The 25905-nt window shown below is 33.2% G+C and overlaps 4 protein-coding genes across 5 annotated transcripts in view; 1 reads left to right on the top strand and 3 right to left on the bottom strand.

The window, feature by feature from the left end:
• Positions 1-1652: 1652 nt before the first annotated feature.
• On the bottom strand, positions 1653-4453 carry LOC144554177 (cytochrome P450 81Q32-like). Its single transcript, XM_078302462.1, has 4 exons — positions 4316-4453; positions 4082-4148; positions 2881-3860; positions 1653-2484 (listed from the first exon to the last, which is right to left on the bottom strand). The coding sequence occupies exons 3-4, from the start codon at positions 3790-3792 to the stop codon at positions 1867-1869; spliced, it is 1530 nt and encodes a 509-aa protein (XP_078158588.1). The 5' UTR covers positions 3793-3860; positions 4082-4148; positions 4316-4453; the 3' UTR covers positions 1653-1866.
• Positions 4454-5417: 964 nt separating this feature from the next.
• Positions 5418-7656, bottom strand: LOC144554179 (F-box-like protein). Its single transcript, XM_078302465.1, has 4 exons — positions 7408-7656; positions 7065-7235; positions 6327-6575; positions 5418-5865 (listed from the first exon to the last, which is right to left on the bottom strand). Exons 1-4 carry the CDS (start codon positions 7462-7464, stop codon positions 5620-5622), a joined length of 723 nt encoding a protein of 240 aa, XP_078158591.1. The 5' UTR covers positions 7465-7656; the 3' UTR covers positions 5418-5619.
• LOC144554178 (vesicle-associated protein 1-1-like) overlaps positions 7194-25905 on the bottom strand; it is a 76371-nt gene continuing 57659 nt past the window's right edge. Inside the window, exon 9 of the mRNA XM_078302464.1 lies at positions 7194-7203. The gene's annotated coding sequence lies outside the window, so the exon portion shown is untranslated. The remainder of the gene's footprint in view (positions 7204-25905) is intronic.
• Positions 19157-24506, top strand: LOC144553704 (uncharacterized protein At2g39795, mitochondrial-like). Of its 2 annotated transcripts, XM_078301912.1 has the most exons (7): positions 19157-19866; positions 19963-20118; positions 20890-20990; positions 21101-21234; positions 22015-22098; positions 24111-24188; positions 24362-24506. In XM_078301912.1, the coding sequence occupies exons 1-3, from the start codon at positions 19229-19231 to the stop codon at positions 20924-20926; spliced, it is 831 nt and encodes a 276-aa protein (XP_078158038.1). In that variant the 5' UTR covers positions 19157-19228; the 3' UTR covers positions 20927-20990; positions 21101-21234; positions 22015-22098; positions 24111-24188; positions 24362-24506. The 2 variants fall into 2 exon arrangements, with proteins under 2 accessions (XP_078158038.1, XP_078158039.1); XM_078301913.1 differs by lacking the exons at positions 24111-24188; positions 24362-24506 and having other exon boundaries at positions 21105-22536.

Genomic DNA, 25905 nt, shown 5'->3' with positions numbered 1-25905 from the left:
TTAGTTTTGCTATATATGCACATGCATCTATTCCAAACAATGTATTTGTTATCAGATGATTAATTGTTGTCAACAAGCAAGTAAATATTTCTGTGTTGATACAACTAAATTGGGCCCTTAGGATTCAAAGTACTGACTTACATCCTGCGTTTATGATCAGGTTGCAAGGAGCAAAATAAAAGATCCAATAAATTTTAATGAAAAAATGTGATATATATGCTCAAATTTTCTTAATTAGTTTGAGATAATTTTAACGTAGATTCAATTTTTATGATACATACTGAACATACCATGCACCATGATACAGCATGTGACTTAATATCAAAGGTTAAATCCAAAAGTTAACTTCATTAAATATGCTAAATTATTCGTAAATGAGAATCCATATTTTACCAAGTAAAATTCTCAGTACCATCCTTTTCTATTTTGATAAAAAGATAAAAACTGTGAAAATTTTGATAATATTCGTTGATTTTATTTTATATTTTCTATTAATTTCAAAAGTTATACAGAGTTGCAGTTAAACACATAAAAAAAAGTCATAACTAAAATAGAGACGATCATGACAAGTAGGTAAAAATTGAGACAGTAAATGCAAAGGCAACTGGAAAGAACTACGTACAAGGCAAACAGAGCATGTCAGAAAAAAAAAAAAAAAAAAATGGAACCATGTACAGGAAAATAAGCATAATAAAATTAAAGGAAGAGAGATATTTATAGAGGAAGGCATAGATAAAACCAAATAATTGGGAATTAATTGATCTACTGCTTTAGACTCCTTATGTACAATTTTACAGCATGTCAGATACAAGGACACAACAAACTCTTGTACAATTTGGACCATTGCAGTTATTGGAGGTTTTTACTTTGTTTGTGAATTAAAACAAATATAAATGCAGTTAAAAAACACATATATCAACCAAAAAAGTTAATTTTGAGATAGACTAACATGCTTTACAATGCACAGGCCTTCTGTGGTTCATGATCTTACGCTGTCGGATTAATTCATACAGTTATTGTATTACTAATTTATCATATTTTATGTCTAACCTGATTTTGGTTTTGGTTCTGAATATCATGTATGCAGTATGCTCAAAACTGTTCTTATAGGAGTTCATTAATCTAATTAATTTGGGTTAATTAATCAACATTTAACAGCCTTGTAAACTCAAAAGAAAAAAATACTAGTCTTTTGGGCTAATTTATATTCAACATCATTTACATCATATGAAGTTTTATTTGCTCATTTGAAACAGAAGTTTAAGTGAAATTAATTATCATTAACAAGTTGATTCGTTGTTTTGTGCAACAGAATTGCTGTAATAGAAGAATTTGTGTTGAAGAATTCTCTTTGGTGGATTTAATATCTTTGTACTTGATATATGTACGTAGTACTCAAAATTATTTGTTGTCCTTGTGGAATCAATGACATGTGATGTAGTTATTCCATCACATGTTGTGTCAGATTTGAATTATACAATTGTACTTCAAATATAAACTAGGATAACACAAACATATTAGGACAGGTGTTACCTGTCAAAATTAAAATTCCCGAGATAGTAAGAATTACATCTTCCAACATATAATACTAAAAAAATATTAAAAGATTTCTTCCGTCTTGGTTTATTTGGTTGCAATAAGATTATACAACAGGGCACAATACTTCAAACTATACCATAATGCAATATTTCTCTAATTTGTCAATGAGACATACATATTTGCAAAGAATGCAATAAGATTATACAACAGGGCACAATACTTCAAACTATACCATAATGCAATATTTCTCTAATTTGTCAATGAGACATACATATTTGCAAAGAAATAAAACAGACGGAAGGATTTGTATATATCATATACATCTACTTAAAGTTTGGAAAGGACTTCCATCATAGTTAAACGCGGCCGATACAACACATGTAGTGGAACGGCCATAGGAAGGGTCAATCCGAGGTGGCCTTCAGCCATGTTCACAGGTTCATCTCCAACCCGTTTCAAATCAAAGAACTGAATCAGGGTTCCCAGTATGAGACCCATTTCACGCATCGCAAGCACATCTCCCGGGCACTTCCTTCTCCCCATGCCAAAAGGTATCATCCACTTTTTCTCTGTATTTTCATTCTCAAACCTCTCTGGCTTGAACAGTGTTGGATCATCCCAATTTTTAGGATCCCGTTGGATATGATAAATGTTTACTATGAGCATAGTTTCTTTTGGGATGTTGTAACCTCCAACAGTGACTTCTTCACGTGACTCGTGAGCACTGAGAAGAGGAGCGATGGGGTGAATTCGGAGGGACTCCTTGAGTATACACTTGAGAAATGGAAGATTGTCCATGTCTGACTCTTGTACCAGTCTTTGGTTTCCTACATGCGCATCGATCTCGGCTGCTGCCTTTGTAAGTATGCTTGGATTGTTGAGTAGATTAGCCAGTGTCCATTCCAACGAAGTTTTAACAGTATCACCTCCTCCTAACATTAAGTTCTGCACCAGAGGTTTACAACAATTAAATAAGGTACTGTTGATTAAAAAAAAAAGAGTAAACAATTGCATCCATGGCAGGTGGCTGATGCTAATTAAAATCTGTTGTATATTTCAAATTTCATTTGGGTTTTGGTCAAACCTGCCTAAGATAAAATACAAGTTTATCAAATTATGGTTGGGGTGTTGTCTGTATTTCAGTATACTCTGCTTTTCCTGATTTTCAGTGCATGAGTACCCATATATATCTGGTGCTTGCTTCTAACTTATTGGTGAAATTCTGACCTCCAAAAATATAAAGAAGATATATTGGAAATTGAAAGATTTATGAAAGAAAACAGCATTGAAATTCACAAAAAGACTAATATGGTTTTCGATGTACAGCTGCTAAACACTTACCATACAAATATTTCGGATCACAAAATCACTATAATTGTCAGGATCCTCCTGTTGCAACTCTAGCATATGCCCGATCATAGTCTTCCTCTTCCCCACTCCCTCTTGTCGGTGCTCTTCAATCAACTTATGCACCATGGCTTCATTCATATTGGATACGCGCCTCATTTTCTTCATAACTCCGCCCAAATCAAGCATCCTTAGCAGAGGGATAAAGTCCTCTGCTTTAGCGGCTCCAGTCAGATCAAACCAATCCTCTATGGCTTCTCTGTACTGTTTCATATCCACTAAGTCCTCGATATTGTCACTGCACAGTCGCTTTCCTGCTATCATCATCATCATCATGTTTAGCGTCAACTCAAACAATAGGGTTCTTAAATCCAGTTCCACATAGTGGTTTGATCCATTCAACTTTTGGTCCATTTTGTAAGACTTGAATAGCCGGTGCACCATGTCTCGGACTTCTGTGGTCCGTATATCTGAGGAAGCTTGGATCTTTCGGATCGAGAGAAGCTCTTCCTTTGCAATTTGACGGCAATTGCGCCAGTGAGGGCCGTAATTGGCCGTTCCAATCAAATCTGACAACATGATAGATGGAAGTTGGGCTCGGTTGGCGAATGCCAAATCATGTGTGGTGAGGCACTGTTCAGCCAGGTTTCGGGAAGAGACGATGAGGGCTCGACGGGAGCCGAAGTGGAGCCAGGTTGCTGGGCCGTAACGATTGGATATGCTGCTAAGCGAGTGGTGGAGCGGTTGTTTTAGGAGATGGAGGTGGCCAATGATAGGCAGTGCCAGCGGGCTAGGTGGCAGTTTTAGTTTTCTGTTGTCTTTATTGACATAGGAGATGAAAATTTTGATGAAGAGTAGGGTGACAAGGGTAAGTAGCATGGTCTGGAAGGAGAAGGTGTTCACCATGGTAAAAGAGGTGGATCTGTGTCGATTGATCTCTTGTTTCGAAATGAAGCGTGATGTAATGTTGAAATCTATATTTCATAAATACATTTAAGTCAAACTAATTTGTAAAAGATCTTTTAGATCATGCTTCAACCGGTAGCTATTACTTCCAATATTTAAATTAAAGATAGATAAAGCAAATGATCCAACCTTTGTTTACTTTCCGGAGCAAATTAACACAAGATTGATGGTCAAATGAATCAACAAAGTTGCACTGATGATTGTGAAATGCGAAAAGACAGATAGTTACCTGAAATTGGTTAATCCCAAATCCCAACCAGCGAAGGAGAGAATATCGATCAGCCACCGAAAGAGAACTAAAATGAAAAGAAATAAGTGAGATTTAATTTAACAGTCCCGCTACTTTCATTTTCTTTAGCGATTAGAAGCTAATTAAAGTATACATAAAAAGAAAGATCGTACTTATATACCGTAAGAATAAGAATAGGTAGAAGGGGAGAAAACTCCAATTTAAAAAGCTCACCTCAGTCACCTCACCTCTATCAAACAAACTACTTTCGCTTAAGAATCTCTTTTGGTTTTGGGTTTAGAAGTGAAGTGAAGTGAAGTGCGATTATTCCCTTTTGAGTTTAGAAGATACTGGCGACAAATATAAGAAACGAAGACTGAAGATGGTTGGAGAGAGTTCAAGAGGGAGAGTGGGAATGGGCAAGGGAAAAAAAGACATTTCAAAAAAAAAAAAAAAAAAGACATTTCGCTGTCAGCGGGACCCATATGTCTGTCACACTGTAGACGACACTGTTTATTCCGGCATCCAAAATTAAGATATTAGATAGATATGGCTTTCTGTGATGTAGTTATTCCATGATATGTGCATATTACATGAACTTTTTTCTTATATATGACAAAATGTATTAGTTGTCAAGGACAAAATTGCCCTTGTATTTTTTAACTCAAATTTTGTGTTTGTCCATAAGAAGTTGGAATTGTCCATTACGAATTTCAAAGCTGTCACCTCTTTATTAATCTGCCCCATAAATTTTTAAATTAACTAAAATTCTTACAACGGACCCGATTTTAGATGAACTCAAATTTTTTAGTTACTCTGCACGCCGATGGGTCACCTACTGTTGCTACCAACACTGGATGATGTGGATTAGAATTTCTCAAGTGAAAAGGTCTAATTCTAGATAAAACATTTAACTGAGTCAAGTGGCACACTCATTGTAGAATGTATGGCTACAAGAAACCAGCCAGTCAAATTGAAAATGACTTCTTCTCAAAAAACAAAGAATTAATAGCAAAAAATGATTGACAGTGAAAGGTAATTTATGAAGATGCCATCTTCCCATATCAATAAATTTTGCACTGTTCAATTATTGTTTACAAATTAGACCAAGTAAGAGAAAGACGGTGAATGCTTCAATCTTAAAATTAGCTCTCAAATTAGTCTCAAACAACAATTTGGTATTGATCATTCAGGTAAAGATAGATTTTGTTAGGCAAAATAGTCCCCCAAAAATTTCTTCCAAAGCTCCAGACATATTATAAAATTTCTTCCCTCATAACTTGGAAATATAAAATACACCAGAAATCTCCAGACAATGTTGTATACTTATTCTACAATTTCAGTACCATACATGTCCATTAGGTGAAGTACATGTTCAAAAACTTCTTTTTTTCAACATTTACAAATATAAAGCAATATACATTACAAAACCTATCAACATCAGATGTATGTAGTAATCTCAAGTAATTAAAAAACTTGCTGGTTTTTTTACTTTTTTTTTTTATTATGTACAACCAACAGTACCAAAACACATATTTCTATTTCATGCTTGGATCAGCTGAACTGATTTGAATTCGAATTACCTCATGAACTGCACCACGGTTAAGCATAGCCAGAATTGGCCCTTCCTTAGATGTAGTTAGCTCCGCCAGAGAGACTTTTCGGGTGTAATTTTCATCCCGCAAACGAAACCCTTGTATCCAACGGCCCACCTTTAACCAATTCAGGCGTACTTGGCGGCTTGCCACCTGGCACTTCATGAGTGCTTCCAATACTTCTTCAGGCTACAATTTCATTAATTATATAAATATTCAGTGAGAAAGCATATCACAATTTAAGCTTTCTAGACTACTTTGTTGCATAATTGCAACTCAAGGCTGCTTGAGAGCCCACTATATTTTTATATCTTCCAATATATAAAAATAACAAAATTGGTACCAGTACTGGTACATTCAGTCAGAACAGATACAACAAAATTGTATCTTCAAAACAACATTGCAAGGACATTAAGTCTGGAATTTTACATTGTAAAAATATAATATAGAGCCATTTTTATATTTCCTTTTAATTTCCTGAACTGGTGCTGATTATGAGGGCTTATTGGGGCTATTGGCATGCTCAACTAGACGCTACATATTTCAATATATGGCTGAATACTGCTAAGTTTATTCCTTTCTAAGAGCTTAATTTATCATAATTGAACAAAAATTATCCAAAAAATATACAATTGGCGAAATCATCTTACCGGTACATGTAGGTACAAGATTGTGTAGTGCAATCCAATGAGATTTACCAGAACACCGAGCTCTGGTCTGAATAGAAATAGCCGCACATCTTCAAACTCAAGATGAAGAGCGCTCAACTTTTTTATCGCACCTAAATAATTTGTTACTTCAAGAGAACTGAGTGGGGCCCGCTGATAGATTTCATGTATGATAGAGGATGTTTCATGTGCTACTGTTTTGTGGGATTCTATGTACAGAGCCTTCCAACCCTGCAAAAAAAATAAATGGATATTTCAAACAAGGCATTATCTGTTTTTTTTTAATGAAATTTCCTGATCTGAGGAGATAAATGTCAATGCACAGTTTTCACAATTGTCATTAAACCCCAAATTAAGAAACTAGAATTCTGACATATCCCTGTTTACTCCTATAAATCTTCAGCTATCCAATTAACTGATGGCTAAATTTTAGAACATGATATACGGAACCAATTACAGTTCAATTTAAATTCAACCTTTATTTAAAATTTTATTACCCAAATTGACAAGAAACTAATTTTGCTCAGCTAGTTCAATTTTGCAATTGTGCATTGTTTACTGCTGATTTAACCAAATTTGATTGAAACACAAAAAAGCTAGAAAAAAAATTACAAGAACGAAACCAAATATATAGTTGTAAATGCAATTAATGGTTATAAGAATTGACATGAACTTAGATATAAGAATTATCAAAATATCGTCAATCTATAGTTCACTGACCTCAGGAGGATGCAGTTGAGTAGGCTCGGTACCAGCAAACGTGGAGCCATTCAGTGAAGCCACATCAGCGTGGGGCCACCTGCGCCTGAACAGGTGGGCCCATACACTATTAGAGAAGCACAGATCGCGCCAGAAACAACAACAGCTACCCAGCGAGCACACATCCCTTACCTTCCCTTCCCAAAAAAAAAAAAAAAAAGGTCTCAAAATTATCATAAAATTCATTTAATTCAGCGAAAATACAATTCATAAAATTTACCCTTCACCAATAACCTCTTAATTCAATATTTAATTATATACAACATGCAATCCTGATTTTTTTTTTTTTTTTTGAAAAAAGTACCTCAAGTAGAGAGATAATTGTTAGTGCTACGTCACGAAGAAGCGGGTCAGAGCACATCTTAAATTCTTCTGAAACAAACCACAGAGGGTAATTCGATCAAATTTGATTTCTTTAACAAGAAGATTGTTACCAAAGGTTGGTTTTTTAATGGAAAGAGTGAGTATTCGGTGTTTCAATTTGACAAGAAATAAGGAGAAGAGGGGAGATAAAAGAAGGCACAAGAAGACAAAAGTGAATGGTTTTGGGCTTGGCGCCTTGACGGATAAGACCCGCCTTTAATACTTCGATACCGAATACTAGAATTTCGAGATTCCGATATTCATTACTCTACAGTCTAAAGTGTAACAGACCAAATATTGACTAAAATGAGAAGGCAACACAGTTGTCTGCATGGATGGTCTGCAGAATATCGAAAATAAAATGAGAAAGGGATGAGTTTTTTTCATAAACCATAATTGAAAAATGGATTATTAGGGAACCAATATGATTACAACTTTTTTTTTAAAAACCATAAGAACCGTGGGAATCTCACGGTCTGGCGTTTTTTTTTTTTCCCAGACCGTGTGCTTCTCACGGTCTTGCCAAATTTTTTTTTTTTTTTTTTTTTAAAAAAACAGATTTTTTTTTTCAGACCGTGGGGTTCCCACGGTCTCAATTTTTTTTTTTTTTTTTTTTTTATAAAACAGAATTTTTTTTAATTTTTTAATTTTTTGTATTAAAATATTAGAAATGTTGAATATGTTTCTTTGAAAATAGATGAAATACAATATAATTTGATTTATTAGAAATACTGCAATAAATAACCCGGATCAATATTTTTCAGGTCGGATTTTTCGCGGCTGTAAGAAAAATTAATATATTTATTTATGTGTTATTAGAAAAAAATAAAAATGCTTAGATTCTGAGTTATTGATCCCGGTTCAAAAGTCATTTCTAGGTAATCCAGAAAATATTGTGATCTTTCTAGTAAATTTAATTTATGAAAAGTTGTATCTATTTTTGAAAATAATAATAACTTTTAAGTTATTTAATAATTGTTATTCAAAAAGAATTCTCAAAATAGATATAACTTTTTATAAATTAAATGTCCTAGAGGGATCACAATATTTTCTGGATTACCTAGAAGTGACTTTTGAATCGGGATCAATAACTCAGAATCTAAGCATTTTTATTTTTTTCTAATAACACATAAATAAATATATTAATTTTTCTTACAGCCGCGAAAAATCCGACCTGAAAAATATTGATCCGGGTTATTTATTGCAGTATTTCTAATAAATCAAATTATATTGTATTTCATCTATTTTCAAAGAAACATATTCAACATTTCTAATATTTTAATACAAAAAATTAAAAAATTAAAAAAAATTCTGTTTTATAAAAAAAAAAAAAAAAAAAAATTGAGACCGTGGGAACCCCACGGTCTGAAAAAAAAAATCTGTTTTTTTTAATAAAAAAATCTGTTTTTTTAAAATAAAAAATAAAAAAATTTTGGCAAGACCGTGAGAAGCACACGGTCTGGAAAAAAAAAATGCCAGACCGTGACGTTCCCACGGTTCTTATGGTTTTTGAAAAAAAAGTTGTAATCATATTGGTTCCCTAAGAATCCATTTTTCAATTATGGTTTATGAAAAAAATTCGAAAGGGATGGTGTGATGTCAGCGAGTTTTCACTTCCTTTTTGTGATTACCTCATGTAGCAGTTAGTGTGGTAATCCGTGGAAAGAAGGCACTGACCAGTCGTAGCGTAGAAAATGAGCCAACACACTCTTCAACATATAATGTGGAACAAACCATCCACTTACAGACGCGTGTCACGAGCGCGGGCTTCACGCCTTGACGGATAAAACCCGCCTTTAATTCTTCGATACCTGCCTAGGCCCTAGGGGCTTCAAATCAAAAAAAAAAAAAAATCTTCGATACCGAAATACCGAATACTAGAATTTCGAGATTCAGATATTCAATCCTCTACAGTCTAAAGTAGTAAAGTGTAACAGTTCAAGTAGTGATCAAAATGAGAAGGTAACACATTTGTCTGCATGGATGTTCGTGCAGAAAATCGAAAATAAAATGAGAAAGAGATGAATTCGTATCCTCTGAGATATCCCAAACTTTGCGTGACTTTATAGAAAATGCCAACCGTTTGAATACGTACTACACGAATCTCAAAGCACACATAATACTGACCCCCTCCATCACCCCCGAATAGACACCGGACACGTCGGTCACGCAAAAGTTGAGATATCTCAGAGGATACGCACTCGAAAGAGATGGTGTGATGTCAGCGAGTTTTCATTACTTTTTGTGATCACCTAATGTATCAGTTCGTGTGGTTGGCCGCGGAAAGAAGGCACTGACCAATTGCAGTGTAGAAAAATGAACCAGCATACTCTTCTACATAAAACGTAAGACACAAAATCCGACACAAGACGCGTGTCTTCTTTAATTAATTATTACAGTTTAATCTAATTTTTTTTTTAACCTAATTGAGTGTAACTAGAACTCTTATTTATGTACAAAAAGTCAGCTGTAAATCTGCAATGTTGGATTTATGCAATTGAACAAATGAAATGATTTTTTTATCTCGTTCTTATTTCTACCTTTCCAGCCCTTTTCTCTCTGTCTAAATTCTTAAAAATTCTTTCAAATTATCCAAAATCCATCCAAATTGCAATGTTGTTGATTTTGTGCAGATTTGTATTATTTTCATTTTATCTCTCTAAAATTAAACACTGACACAAAAAAAATTAAATCCTTCTCTCACTCAAATTGAAAATGAAAATGACATCATACAAAAAAAAAAAAAAATCAATCCATCATCCTCCACATTCATATTCCTAATTCCTCTCACCTTTTCCTTCCTGTTAAAAAATAAAATATATTTTCATAAAATTATGAAAATAAAATGCACCTTTTATTTATTAGAATAAATATGAATTTAGCTTAATTAACAATGAAATGTATTACCCGTGATTCAAAAATGTGATCCGCGTGATTTTTTAATTACCAATATATCCGTGAATTGACACATATTTTTGGAACCAGTCGACATAAAAAAAATGTGAATAAATAACAATGGGAAATCATTTCATGGTCCGCACATAAATATATTAACATCCCAACTCATAATTATTTATAGATTTTAATAAATTTTAATAAATAGATAAGTTATGACTTTTATCAATAAAGAATATTTTTAAGAGTGCGTATTTCAAGATAGAAAATATATATATATATTTTGTCATAGCGTAGCTACTACAGTTAATTATCTTTATTCGCCAACTACCACATAATAAAAAAACTTAACAGTTGTATATAATTTTATGACATAATTATTAAAAAATGCATAATGCTTTTTATTCAATGTTGAATCGAAATTTAAAGATTAGGTATCGTAGTGACATAAAAGTTAAAACGTTACCCAATGAGTTTAATTTGATCCTCATTCTTTTTAAAAATTTGACTTATTTAACATTTCTTTTAAAATGTTAGGTGGTGAATAATCAGAAGAAAAAAAAAAGGAGAAACCAGCAACGATGTATTTTGAAATAACGATAAAACTGTACTATTAATATTAATATTTATTTTGTCTATAATATTTTATTGATATTAACTTTAGTTCTTTTAGATATTATTTATTAATACCTAAAATCGTAACTTTACCTAACATTAATGTTATATTTGAGAAAAAAAAAACTGAAAATAGCTAGTAAGCTGTGAGCATGGTCGAATTGATGACTGTTAAATTTTGAGATTGAAAAATAGTTTTATTGATTGATTGATCATATTGTTATAATGCTAGCCGTTGAGGCCATCTCTTTCATTTTTGGCAAGTATCGGAAGTAGGAAAGGAAGTTTCCATAGTGTATAGTATAACCACAAGTGAATTATTCGAGTTTGATTTGGTGGTATCAAAAGTTTGTAATTCGAAAATAATTTATATATAATTTAAGATTGATTTAAGATTATTTGAATTAGAGATTTCAGTCCCACAAGAGAACAAAAAAAAAGTTTTAAGTAAAATTCACAAATAATTCGTAAAATTCAGAAAAAAAAATCGTAAAATTTCAAAAATTTAGCGAATAATTCGGTGTTCGATACACCATTATCAAAAAATATATATATTCACTAACAATAGTGTATTGTGTATTTGGTAAAAGTTACACTAGGGTCCACTAAATGTTTCCAAATCAAATCATGTGTATTTTGTTATTAATCTTTGACACTACCTCTAATTTCTGCATCATAAAAATTTTCAGACCCAAATCTCATTTGACCTAGACTTATCATTATTTCTTTTTTTGTAAAAAAAAAACAGAAGATTATTATGTTTTAAAAATAAAGTTGTTCATACATATTATAATCAGGACTACTATAATACCATGTTGAAATTTTTAGGATCCAAGCATCTATCTGTCCAGATAAGATCTGACCCGTTCATTCAAGAGATTTCAGCCACTCATCAAAAGTATATTTACATCTCAACCTTTAATCAATAATTTAGATTTTATGTATCTCTTTCGTGTTGTCAAATATGTAGAAGATAAAATTTAGTTATACGCCGATTCGCCACGTATCATTCTAAACCTCTTCTCTTCTTTGTTCGCTTGCGCGGAACGCTCGTCGTTTCTTCCCGATGTCACCGACTCTTCTCTCTGCCTCTATTCTCCTTCACGCTTTCTTTTTTCTCTTTCTTTCTTGAAACCCTAACACCCCTTTCCAAAAAAACCCTTCGGTCGTCTCTCTCCCTCCCTCGCTGCCTATCTCACATCTTCGTGCGCAGCTCCCTAAATAGTGTTTCTCTAGCAACACGGCTCTTCCCTTGAAGTTCTAGTCGCTTGGCTACTTGGCTCGCCACCGTCAGCCCGATAACTTCGAATTGATAGTCTGGGTTCGGATTTTTCTGGCAAATTTAGAGTTCAAGAAGTATCGAAATCGGTCGTAGCACAACCATTACACAAAATACAGATTTTTATGTGGTTAGCTAGCCAACACAGAATCCTCACCAAAGATGTTCTCCAAACCAAAGGTTGGCAAGGTTCCCCTTTGTGCATGTTCTGCCACAACCTGGAATTGACTGACCACTTATTCATCACATGCCCTGTCGCTAAACAAGTGTGGTTCTGGATGGGGCAAAGTCAATCCTTTTTTACACAATGGACCAGAATGGAAGATATTATCGAATTTTCCTTTACTCTATCACATTCGGATCAACAAGCCTTTCTTATGATTTTTAGTGTTACTTGTTGGACGATTTGAAAACATAGAAATGAATTGTGTTTCCAAAATGCCCAACCTAAATCTAGCAGGAATATTATCTTTCTCACAATTTCTCTTGTGCATTATTGGCTAGGTAACAAAAAAAAATCAAGGAGCAGACTAAGGAACAAGCACACAAATGGATGCCGGATGAGGAGGCATTGGTGGTGATTCCCCTTAGAGTGTGGCTGTCGGGAGATGACCAGCTGATTGTGTATCAACATACAGATCAGTCAGAGGAGTCATCTGCTACATAGAGAGCATTCAGACTCTTTACCAGTTTCAGATTTTTGTGTTCTGAACCCCAAAACATGGATGCATAAGAGTAGTTCATTACAAAATAGTTGCAAGCAGATCCATTATGGGGGATATTATCCTAGTTATTATTACGCACATTTTGGCTTTTTGGTTAGTAGCATATTCTTGTTTTTTTTGGTTGTTAGTTCGGTTACTGTGGATATCAGGGATACTAATGTAGGGGTTGAACTTTGATGGCTGTAATTTAACTTAGTTTCTTAATGAAGCTGGGCGCAAGCCTTTTTTTCAAAAAAAAAATAAAAATTGAATTGTTACTCTATCAGGTACTGAATTTAAAATTGGCGAATAACACTCCCAATTCACCCTCAGCTTCTGACACTTTTATTGCCAACCTTTAAATTAGTAGCTCTTTTTTTGTTTAAATAAAGGTGCGATTTTAGTTTTTTTTTTTTTTTAAATAAGATAGGGGTCAAGCCCCTAATCTTATATTTTATTGATAAATTAAATATAAGATACAATCAAAAGAGTCAAAAAGCAAGAAATTGCTCAATGAGTATTGAGCAAAGATAAAATAAAAATTACATTTCTTGTACCACTTGACCAACCAACTGAAAAATAAAAATAAAAATTAGGATGTCATATTGTTTGGCAAGTTCATCACTTGTGAAATTATCTAAAGAATTTGTAAATTAGGACTGCATTTGCCTTGGTCCTCTATTGATCATAGTTTGAAAGATTTGAAAACAAGTAGCGAGTTTCTCAATTTATTACAAGGGGTATATGATATTGGGTTTGTTTTATTTTTTTGGTAGTTTTACTTGTGAAATGGAATGGGCAATCATTTTATCATTTTATAGGAATTATGTCTGGGAATTGTTATTTGGGTTTCTAAATTTGAAAGGTTTATACAATTAGAGCATCAGACCAATTAGATTCAAAATGCATATCCATTCTCTATTTTATATTGATCCATTAAGCCGCAGTTTCAAAATTGAAATTAGTGAGACAAATGTTGTTAAGCAAATATGCAGGGGTCACTATGCAAAAATATGTTTCTTCTTACAAACATAATTGTTTCAATTTCAATACATAATTAATTGATAAAGAAGTTTCTCTTTTAAATTGACCAGTTTTTTTTATCTTATCATTAAGTATCTCTACAAATAATATATTATCAAGCTCTAAAGTTATCGTTTGCTCTTGTTAGTAATTAATACATGATGAAAAAAATCAAATAAAAATTAATCACATTTAAAAGAATGATTAAATAATATTTAGTTTTCCGTTGCAACGCACGGACACTTGACTAGTTTGTAAGAAATCTTCAATGCAGCACATCACCAGCTCAACTGCAGATGTACTTATCTATATCCATTTACAAGCTGCAGATGCACTTATCTAATTTCATCACAGATCAATCATATATCTGCATTGCTAATAATTAAAATTTATAAGTTTTTTCATTATTTTTTAATTTCTAAATTAATTTCACAATTAAATTTGCTAACTTGTTTATTTTGATACATATGATTTAAACTATAGAGAAATGATCTATTGTAATGATTGATTGAATATGTTATGTTTAATTTAAAGTTACTACATTTCATCTAAATAATAACCGAATTATGTCAAACTTTTTTGTTGAGTTCATATGAATTGAAATAATATTTGATTATAGTTTGAATTCCACATATTTTTGAACTCTTTTTAGAAATATTAATTTATTATAGCAAAACAGATGAATATAAATTAAAGAAATAAAATATAAAAACTTGTGAAGACTTAATAATTATCATTTAATTTTAGCAACCTGTCGTGAATCAGTCCACGTCTTCAAATAAGCTATCTAACACCACTGATGTATTTAGAATATATAATTAAAAGATATTAAAATTAGTATTAAAATTAATATTTTGATTTTTCTCTGATATCCAATATTTTATTGTGTATTTTGTTAATTTATTTTTTTTGCACATTTTTTAGATATATTATATTTATTTCTGGAGTTTTAATTGATACCATTCAATTTTTTTATTGAAATTATGTAGAACTTATTTTGAGATATTTGAAACCTTCATTATATAAATATATCAGAATCATGCAAAACTTATTTTGAATATGAGCAAAAGTAGAAGCAAGTACAACAAGTTGAAATAAATGTGTGATATTCATGGATAAGTTGTGTATGAAATGAACAAAAAATTTAATTTTTGGTAATCAGTTTTTCAAAAAACAATTGTTTATAAGAATTGCTCCACTCACCGTTAAATATCAAGGTGGAATTGAAGATCAATCTAATCTCTTATTAAAAACCTAATAAAGTCAACCTATGGTCAAATCACTTAGTTAAAAACAGAAATAAAATTGTAAAAATCATGGAAATGCTTGGAATAAATACTAGAACATATGTACATGGTCATGAGCATCTTCAACTCAACAAAAACAAAATCAAATTGATGATCTAAGACCAAGTCAGATTCAACCAAATGGGTTAAATAAAAACACTAAAGGTAAATTGACCATTTGAACTTGTTAAACATGTTAAAACGACCCGATTTTTTTATTTTTATCCAAAAATTAAATTGAATTTCAAAAATCAACCGAACCGCATTTCAAATTTTAAAAGTACCCAAACCGCTAAACGGTTAACCGGACCCTAGGTTCGGTTAACGGTTTAGCGGACCAAGGGTTCGGTTAACCGTTTAGCGAACCCTTGGTTCGGTTAACCGTTTAGCGGACCAAGGGTTTGGGTTCGGTTAACGGTTAACCGGATTCGTTGGTTCGCTGAACCGTTAACCGAACCCATTTTTTTTTTTTTTTTTTTTTTTACTTTTTTTTAAAACAGAAAATTTTCAATTTTTTTTTCTATTGAAAATATACATGAAAATTCGTATTTAGATTTATCAAATTTACACCAAAAATTTTTGTAAATCAAATATGAAATTTAAAATTATAGAAAAATACACATACACATACACATACACATATACATAAATAATATACAGTTACCAATTTTTTTTACTTTTTTTTACTTTTTTTGATATATACAGTTACTAATTTAAACTGAGAAATTCATTTTGATGGTTCATGATTACGGATCTTATACGACGAATTTAAACTGAGAAATTCATTTTGGACGAATTTTGGATTAATCCGAGAGTAAATTTTTTTTTGGGATTAATTACTAATTTTAATCGGAGAATTATTAATTTTATTTAATTCTTTGGTTCGTATAAATTTTGAGAATTATTATTCTTGAATCAATTCATAATTATTCTCTATTATTAAAATTTATGGGAGATGCAAAAGTTGGAGACCTTTAACCTCCCAAGAGGCCTCACATGTGCATCTCTATTTTTGCTATATTGGATCTAATACAACTTAAGATGAACAAAAATTCGGTCCAACCTCAATGACAGCCATGCGTTTTGGCAAAATGGGCCGAACTTGCTGAATTTTGGCCAAAAGTTGATTGCATGGCTAATAAAGGGGAAGGACCGAACTATGTGTTATATGTGTTGTATTGGATCTTGACTATATGTTATATGATAGGATAAGATGGGATTGCATGTACAAAAAGCTATATGTGTGTATATGTTGCACAAATTGTATTATGTTGGTATTTTCTATGATTTTATATGAATTCATATATAATTTTCGGCCTAATTAATTTTCTGTTGCAGAAATTTATTGTATAAATTTTCATATAAATAATTTTAGACCTTATTATTATTATTATTATTATTATTATTATTTTAGACCTTAATAATTGGATGTTGCAGAAACTATATATATTCTGTCGGAATATTTATTTTATTAATATTCTATATAATCTATATACACTAACCCTAAACCCTAAACACTATATATTCTATATAATCTACATATACATATAAAATAAAATTCGTATTTAGATTTATCAAATTTACACAAAAAAAAAATTTGTAAATCAAATCTGAAATTTAAAATTATAGAAAAATATACATACACATATACATATACATATAAAAAAAAAAATACATATACATATGCATTTAAAATTTTCTGTTTAAAAAAAAAAAAAAAAAAAAAAAAAAAAGGGTTCGGTTAACGGTTCAGCGAACCAACGAATCCGGTTAACCGTTAACCGGACCCATGGTTTGGGTCCGGTTAATGGTTAACCGAACCATTTTGAAAAGGTCCGGTTAACCGTTAACCGGAAATTTGGTCCGGTTAACGGTTAACCGGTTTGGGTAGATTTCAAATTTGACATCCGGTTCGGTTATTTTTTGAAATTTAATTTAATTTTTGGATATAAATAAAAAAATCGGCAAGATCCCAGTCTTGCGGATTTTTTTTCTAATTAATTAAAGCCTATTTATTTATTTATTTAAATATTGTTGTTACTGTCATGAGACACTCTCAAAAATTTTAAATAAACTTTTGTCCAAAAATTAAAAATAAACGAAAAACCACTAAATCCTGAAAATTCAAAATTTAGCACGTCCGTAATATCAAATGGAAGACATGTTTTTGAAGTCCGTCATTTCAAATGACGGACATCCAAAAACCTTAGAAGTTCGAGATTCAACATTGAATTTTAATTGTTTGTTTAATAATTTTTAAAAATAGAAAGAACAATTTATAATTTGAATATGTTAGAAGGAACATCAAACAAAATAGATAAAGTATCTTATAATTTAGATATACTAGAAGCACTACGAAACATATTTCAGGTAGAATTTTTTCCATATGTAAAAATAAATAAATTATTTTTGACTGTGTTACTGAATAAAAATAAGACTTTCGAATCTAAGTTATTAATCCCAGTTCAAAAGTTATTTCTGAATAAATTAAAAAAAATTATCGTGATCCTTCTATTACATTCAATTCTAAGATATTCCATCTAGAAAAAATAGATTCATTGTGGCAGGGTGGTGCTGCCACACAAGAAGATCAAGTTCAGCATTCTCAATCCAAAATAGGCATGTGATGTGGTGTGATGCTGGATCCTTTCAGACATTTCCTTTTTTATTGTATTTCTCTTAGCAAGTGTAATCATGTTCGTTTGGTTCTTTGGTTTTGTTAGTATGTCATGTGGGAGTGAGTGAGCATGTGTGTGCTAGACAACAACAAAGTAGGTACATTTTGCGAAAGAAAAAGCGTAATGATGACGGTACTCTCTTGTGAATTAAGTTTAGGGGTTTTTCGTGTTTTTTTATTTTTTTATTTTTGTTTTGCCTTGTGTGATCAACACAACGTTGTTTGTAGTGTGGAGCTTTAATTTGTAGATAGAATTTAGTTGTGTTATTTATGTATGTATAATATATGTATATTTTCGAAAATTGTTTATAGAAATTATTAATTGAAACGTACAGAAATAGATAGATTGTTTCGTTTTCAACAAATATAGAAATAGTTGACTTATTGAGTTTGAATCGGTCTCATTGGGTCCAATCCATTGATATTTCTCATTTTTCAATGGATTGGAATCATTGAGTTCAATCTATATTTTTTGATCGGACTCAATGAATCGAATCTTTCTATATTGTCTAAAACGAGATACTCTTTTTATTTTCGTACGTTTGAATTTAATAATTTCAACGGATAAAAAAAAACTCTATGATTTCAGTGATTGGATTGCATCAGATGGATGGATCACCGGGGAATAATGAATAAACAGCCCCTACTTCTCAATTAATGTCGCCGATTAATGGCTTCACCTGAATCGATAGACGATTAAAACTGTGATAGACAAAAATAGATAAACAAAAGGTAACAAATAAACTACTGTATTAAAACTGTGATAGACAAAAATAGATAGACGATGCACTCATTATTCTGTCTGATGCTCAAATGATACGAATTAAAAGGCCATTTATCAAGTAGGTTCCTTGTGCAGCTACTAAAACTAAACCAACCGCAAATGATAAATTATAATTCTAGGAGTCATGTAATGGCCCAGTTAGTTAAATCATGGAATTCAGCCCAATAGTAACACTAAACTGGCTGGCCCAACATAATTCCTAGTCGACGGCCCAAACACTGAACAAGTATCCTCTCCATTGTCTTTGAGATTCGTGCAAAATTAAATAGAACGGTCTGGATCCGCTAATTCTAAAAGATTCCTTTTACTGTACCAGGGAGGATCTGAATTCCCAAAGACTTGAACTTTCTTGACATATTTCGCATATTTTCAAAAATGATCAGAGGCGCTGCTTATTTCCTTGTGGATCCAAATGCTCAGCCCCCAAGTCCCCAACCTTCCCATTCTCTCGTTAAACCCTCGTCCACACTAAAACCTTACGTCTCCTCAGGCCCCGAGCATGGCCTTCTCCACATTCCTTCGCCGCGTCGCCTCCTCCACCGCCCCTCTCCTCCTACGATCCTTCTCCGCCTCCGCATGCGCCTTGCGCCAGCGCTCGCTCTCCCTCGTCTCTGCCCAGTCCATGATCCTCCGCCATAGGTGGGCCTTCTCCTCCTCCTTTTCCTCCTCTTCTTCCTTCGCTATGGCGAAGGCCCCGATGAATGCAGATGCCTCCCTCTTGCGCGTACTAGAGTCAGAGATCAAGTGCGCGGAGGAGGGCGATGACCACAAACACGTGGATGAGGTGCCTGAGGGGTTCCCCTTCGAAATCGAGGACAAGGGAATGAAATTCATACGCCTCAAGCGGATCTACCAGGGCAAGGAGAAGATCGAGGTGGTGGTCGGCATGCCCAGCCTTGTCAAGGTACCAAAGGTAGAGGAGGACAAGGATGAGAAGGGGTTGCGGATCTGCTCGCAGGCTTCGTGGCGCATCCCCTTCATAGTCAGGGTGTCTAAGGACGAGCGGGTGCCCGCCTTGAACTTTGGGTGCGTGGCATATCCGGATGAGGTCATTATCAACAGCATGTCTCTGATAGAGACCCAAGGAGGGGAAGAAGAAGAAGAGGACCTACTTAACTACAAAGGGCCTGATTTCAAGTAAGAACAAATGCCCCATTCTTTTTATTTTCTTTGTATTTTGTTCCATTTGAAGTGATGGGTGAATTGAATTGATGTCAATGTAATGTAATGTAGCTACCTGGATGAGAGACTGAAGAAGGCTTTCTACAAGTACCTGGAGCTGAGAGGGATCATGCCGCTCAACACCAACTTCATTCATAAGTACATGATCAACAAAGACAGGCGCGAGTACCTGCCCTGGCTACGCAACCTCAAGGCCATTGTTCAAAAGTAGTTCTTATCTTCTCTTCTGTTCTTTTCTTACAGTTTCTCTCACCTCTTCTCTTAATATGAGCAGTGAGTTGAGTTATCTGTAATAAATTGAATGGAATTTTATTCTTAAAACGACTATCCTGTTCTTCATCACCAGTGTTAAGATAATACAAACTTACCTGACTACATGTTTACTTCTTCTCTACTTAGCAAAATTAACCTGTCTTCCTTATAAATTGTCATTTTATGCTGCTCTATAATTTGTCTTCTATTTCCAACTTAGCTAAGCAACCGACCAACTCTTGTGTTGGTATGCAAAATCTGGTAGTTGTATGACTGTATCAGGACAGGTGTGTGTTGTTCTTCTTGGCTAGCATGGTTTTCTTCTATTTTGTGTTTTTTATATGATCAATCAATAAACTAATTAAGACAATATGACTGGCTGGAGAGTTGGTTAGGGTTCATTCAGTTTTTTTTTTATTGATGCCAGAGATTAAGTAATGCTTCCTCTAAACAATGGGTGTTCTATATTCCAGTACTGTTCTGAACCAGAAAATGTTAATAAATTTGTATGTAATTGGACATATAAATAGTCGAACAATCAAATTTTATATAATTCAAAACCTATTTGACATCAAGGATCGATTAAATTAAAACTTCAGGTACTTAGTTGTACTATACATGGTCTTTAGCCTTTCCTGTTTCTGAAATATTGTGGATGTGTAACTGGTACTCCCTGCGTATGTAGTAATTGATTCAGAAACTTAATTGATTGTATGTTTATTTTAGGATTTTCAGTAATAAGGGCCTGTTCAGATGCTTTTAATTTGGTGGGAATTGATAAGTTTTGGGGAGAACCCATCAATTTATCCCGAGGACCCGTTCGGCAGGTTTTTTTTCTTTCCCTTCTTCCCCACGTTTTCTCCCCAAAAGAATCACTGTGCTGTGTAAAAAGTTAGGAAAAAAATCGCGAGCTCAGAGTGAATAAATTTCTTCCCAGGAAGGGGTCGCGTCGTCTCTCTTCTATATCTCTATTTCTCAATCTTGATTTTGGTGGAAAACAACTAGCTTCGTGCACAGGAAACTGGAAGGAGGTAGCTGTGCTAAAAAGACCAAAAACCATGATTGAAGAAGGTAATCACAACAAATTGATCTTACTATTTCTTTTAAATTGACTGAGGACTATGCCCCCCATTGGATTAATTGGCTCCGTTTGTGCCTCTATTACTCATTTGTAGTAACTGAGGAGGCCTTTATTCCTTGTTTCATTGTTAATTTTGATGGGGCCATTCTAGCATGCTAAGTTCTTTGTTTAGCGCGCTGATTTTGTTTTTACTTGTTTTGCACTAGTTATTTTTCTAGTTATTGGGGTGTTTGGTTAGCAATACAAAACGTTCACACGGGGCTGGATCTGGGAAGGATTAGACAAAGCTATTACGTGTCTCATTTCGATTACATGTATTTAATTCTTTGTTCAGCTATTTGTCAGTGAATCAGCATGGATTGAATTAGGGGAAGCATTGCGGAGATTGTTTTGACAGATTCGTTCATTGTAATATAAACACACTGAAATTCTATGTAAAAAGATGCATAGTAACAAATTGTATAATACAAGGGATATATAAATATTTAAAATCATGTATCTAGCTTTTAATTTCTTTTTAGAAAAGAAGATTGGCACTAGCAAGCTACTCGTCAGAGACTACACAGTATTTATTCTAAGGCTTTCATGGAATATTCTGGTATGCGGGGGAGATAATAATGAGAAAATTCGATCATTAGTGGAACTTGTAAAGGAGTTGGGGTTAAAATTGGAAAAGTGGCATGAATTTAGTTGAACCATTTATTTCTACTATTACTGGTTTTTTTACTGGTTTTTCTGCTGATGCATATGCAATATTCTGTGCTGGAAAGGGGGCAGATGTGAGGCCATACGATCACAACGTTGGTCGGATTGGATCAAGATGATGGTTGACTTGTACAAGTCCAAACAGTAAGGTTAGTAGTGTGTTATTTTGGAAATATTGGTGGTTAGGTTTGATCTTTATTTGTGAAAAATAATAGTGTAGTGGTACGGGAATTGGTGTTATATTTTGGAAATATTGGTATTTATGTTTGATTATTTTGTGAAAATTATAGTATTTAAACTCTACTTGTGATATGATTGTGAAAATGAGAGTTAGTGCAAAGAAAGTAAGGGATGATTTTATTTACTTTTCAATTGTTTGTTGCATCTTTTGTTGATTATTGGTCTGTTGGTACCAACAATGCTGTGTATTTGTCTTGTTTTTCTATAATGGTGCCAGTCATTACAGTACTAGAGCAAAGCAGGAAACAATGCAAAAAATATTGAGTAAAACAAAAAAGAGTTATTATCTGTACAAGGATCGACAATGGAGCAAGTTAGATACCAAATTCTTTTATGTGCCAAAGGAATTTTGATTTGTACCAAGGGATCGATAGTGTTCGAGGTTCTTTTCTGTACAATAGATTCTTTTATGTACCAAAAGAGTTAACCAGTGTATCTGGTTTGAGTTAATCTGAGTGCATTGAAAGTTTAATTGATGAATTAATCATGTGCATCTATAGATATATAATCTGGGATGGATCGGTACTGTAGATGAACAGTATAATCAACAGTAACACAACCATTTTGGACCGTCGGATCTGTATCTTATGGTTGAAGATATATTTCGTTGTCACGTTGACACCTCACTTTTCTTCGTTACGTGTCGTTTCAATCAGAGTTCTGTTTTGGTACAGCTGTTCTCTCTGCCACCTTCTCTCTTTTCTTTGCTCCGCCGTTATCTCCTTCGCCTCACTTCACTGACCTTCTCCTCCTCCGCTGGCCTCTTTCCATCCGTGTGCACCCTCTCCTCCCCTAAACCCGAAACCCTCCCCTCACCTCCCTCGCACCCCATCTTCACCTTTTTTTCCTGTACTCCCCACCCAGCTTCACTTCTCAAACCAATTCCCAGTTCTCAGAAAAAGGAAGATCAATTTGAAAATTCTCTTCTCATTGTGTCAGAGATTGAAGAAAAGGCTCGATTTACGTTTTCTTTCTAAAATTTGATGGTTTTTCTTCTCACCGAGGATTTCTGTATTAACCTTGGATAATCTTTTTTCTCTCTTTGAAGATGTCTATTTTATTTGTGAATAATATGAGTTAATCAATAATTGCAAAGATAGCAGCTAAAAAGGGTCATGAAGATGTTTTTACATTAACACTTAAAGATATTGCTGTAACCATAAATTACCAATTTTAGAATATGATACCTTAGTGTAAGGGTCGCCTGATTGTTTATCCAAAAGCAGCTTAGAACTGATACCAACTGCGACAATTCTTCTAGCAAGAGTTTCTAACGTGACATCTGACCACGCTGAAATCCCCCCTCTTATATAAGTTCAGCACTGTACCATTCAGCTTCAGAATGTTAGTTGTTTTCATCAGTAATTAGTAAGAAATTATTTTCAGGGCATTGCAAAACTCTCTGCACTTATTGAACAGAGATATGATGCTGATGTAAGATTATGAACCCCATTTTGCAAATCTAAAATCGGAATTCAGAACCCTAATTTAACTGTTATTAGTTGGCAATCCCATTGACATTGAACTACTCATTTGTTTGATTTTTTTCCCCTTTAGGTAAGAGTTTAGTGTTACATTATGAAGAAAATTTAACAGCACATAATAAAATAATATATTGCTATTCGGGCAAAAATGTTGGTTTAGTTTGTAAATTACTAGTAATTTTGTCCTATGATCTTATATTGCTATTCTTAATTAGCAAATCTAATAGCACATAGTAAAATGATATATTGTTATCCTTAACCAACATGACTCCACAGACCACAGAAGGGGTTCGGATTGTAAATTACATTTTTTTTTTCTTAAACTTAAAAAGAGAACCTAACTATTTATCTGCTATTACATATGATTAATTAATTACATTATGTTGCATGCATAAAACAAATACAAGAAGCACTAAGTCTACAAGTTGTATTGGCAGTGGCACAACACCCACAATGCTCAGGAATTGCACAGCAACACACCACTGATGAAACGCCTTTCCATTGATGCCTCTAAGGTACCAATTCCTTTCATTTTTTATTATTTTTCAGGTTGTAGAATATAACAAGTTAAAGGAATAATAAGAAAATAATAGCAAAGATGTTTGCAAAATAGATACTGTAAATAATTAAGCATAGCAACCACAATTATACTCAACACTAACACATTTTTTTTTTTTACTTTCTGCAGCATCGACAATAGTAAAAGCAAAGGAAAAAGGAAAAACAATTAACTACACTAGCTCTACAAAAACAGTCACATCTTTTGTATATTGTAAATATTATTTTGCTTACTATTTCACGGAAACATACACTAACATCTTTTATGTTTAAAAGACTCTGTTTTCAAGTACTACAAAGAGATAACGAGCTACTCGGCGGCTGTCACCCCTCTTTTAAACCCAATAAATGAACCAAGCACTAAAATTAGCCAATGCGAGATTAAATTCTTTCTAAATTGTAACTTTTGTATAATTTCATGTACGACTTATGTTATACCTTTTTCCTACATGCTTTCTACATTATATTACTCATTTTAATTATATACTTTCTTTCTTAAATTCTCTATATACTTTTCTACCTGTCTTGACAATCATTGCCGAAGCAACGCAAGACTTGCCGCTAGTAACTTACTAGACAAATCGTTAAAAGTTCCAATTGCAGCTATTTATTCTGTTAAAACTTTTTTCTTTTGTAAAATTGACACTTATGATATCTCTATTAATTAATGAATTTGGAGACGTGAACTCCATCTTTCTTTCAAAAAATAAAAAATAAACGGAGGTGAACGACAAGTCTTTTTTTTCAATAACTTGATTGATGCAGTCAAGGATTTTATTAGCACTAAAATGGAAACCGGTACATGAAATACTGGTACGTCCCAGAAGATGGTGCGTACTGCAGTAATACAGAAACACGCAAAAACCTCATCCAGCTAGTCCAAAGTATTGTGCACATCAAACAAACAAGAAAAAACAAGAAAAAAAGCTACATCATATAAGCTCTAGATTATAATTTTGCCCGTTGGTACCACTTCCAGTACCTATATCCACTACAGCAAATCCCACTTTCTGCGACCGGAAAAACGGTCGCAAAAAGTATAGGCGCCGGTCGCAGAAAATCAAAACGGTCGCAGAAAGTGAAAAACGGTCGCTAATACCCCGGTCGCTGAAAGCATTGTCGCAAATACCCTCCTGATGACGTCACCGGTCGCTGAATGACGTCATCCGGTCGCTGATAATTTTTCTGCGACCAAGATGTTTTGGTCGCAGTTGTTTTTTACTGACGTCAGGAAAAGGTATCTGAGACCGATGAAACCGGTCTCTGATACCTAAATACCGGTCGCTGATACTTATATCAACATTTTTTTTTGTATATTTTGTTATTTACATTTCTCCATGACATTTCAACATACAACATTACATCAAATAACATAAATAAGACAACAAATGACATATAATTCCACATTCACATCGATCAAACAATAATATCAAATAATAGCTCAATTCGAATATAATATCAAATAATCATAACATACATAATAGCTTGATTTGAATTTAATATCAAATATCGTACAACAATTCAATATTGACATACAACATGATATCATATAACATAAATAAAAAATCATGACATACATATACACACATTGAGTTCTCTCCGAGCATGATGATCGGCCATGAATCTAACAAATGCAAATGATAGTAACATCAATTAATAAAGGGTACCAATCAA

This window comes from Carex rostrata, chromosome 5 (genome assembly GCF_964058835.1).
Source record: "Carex rostrata chromosome 5, lpCarRost1.2, whole genome shotgun sequence".
NCBI lineage: Eukaryota > Viridiplantae > Streptophyta > Magnoliopsida > Poales > Cyperaceae > Carex > Carex rostrata.
Note: the sequence above shows the minus strand (reverse complement) of the source record. Positions and strands in the feature narration are given on the sequence as shown.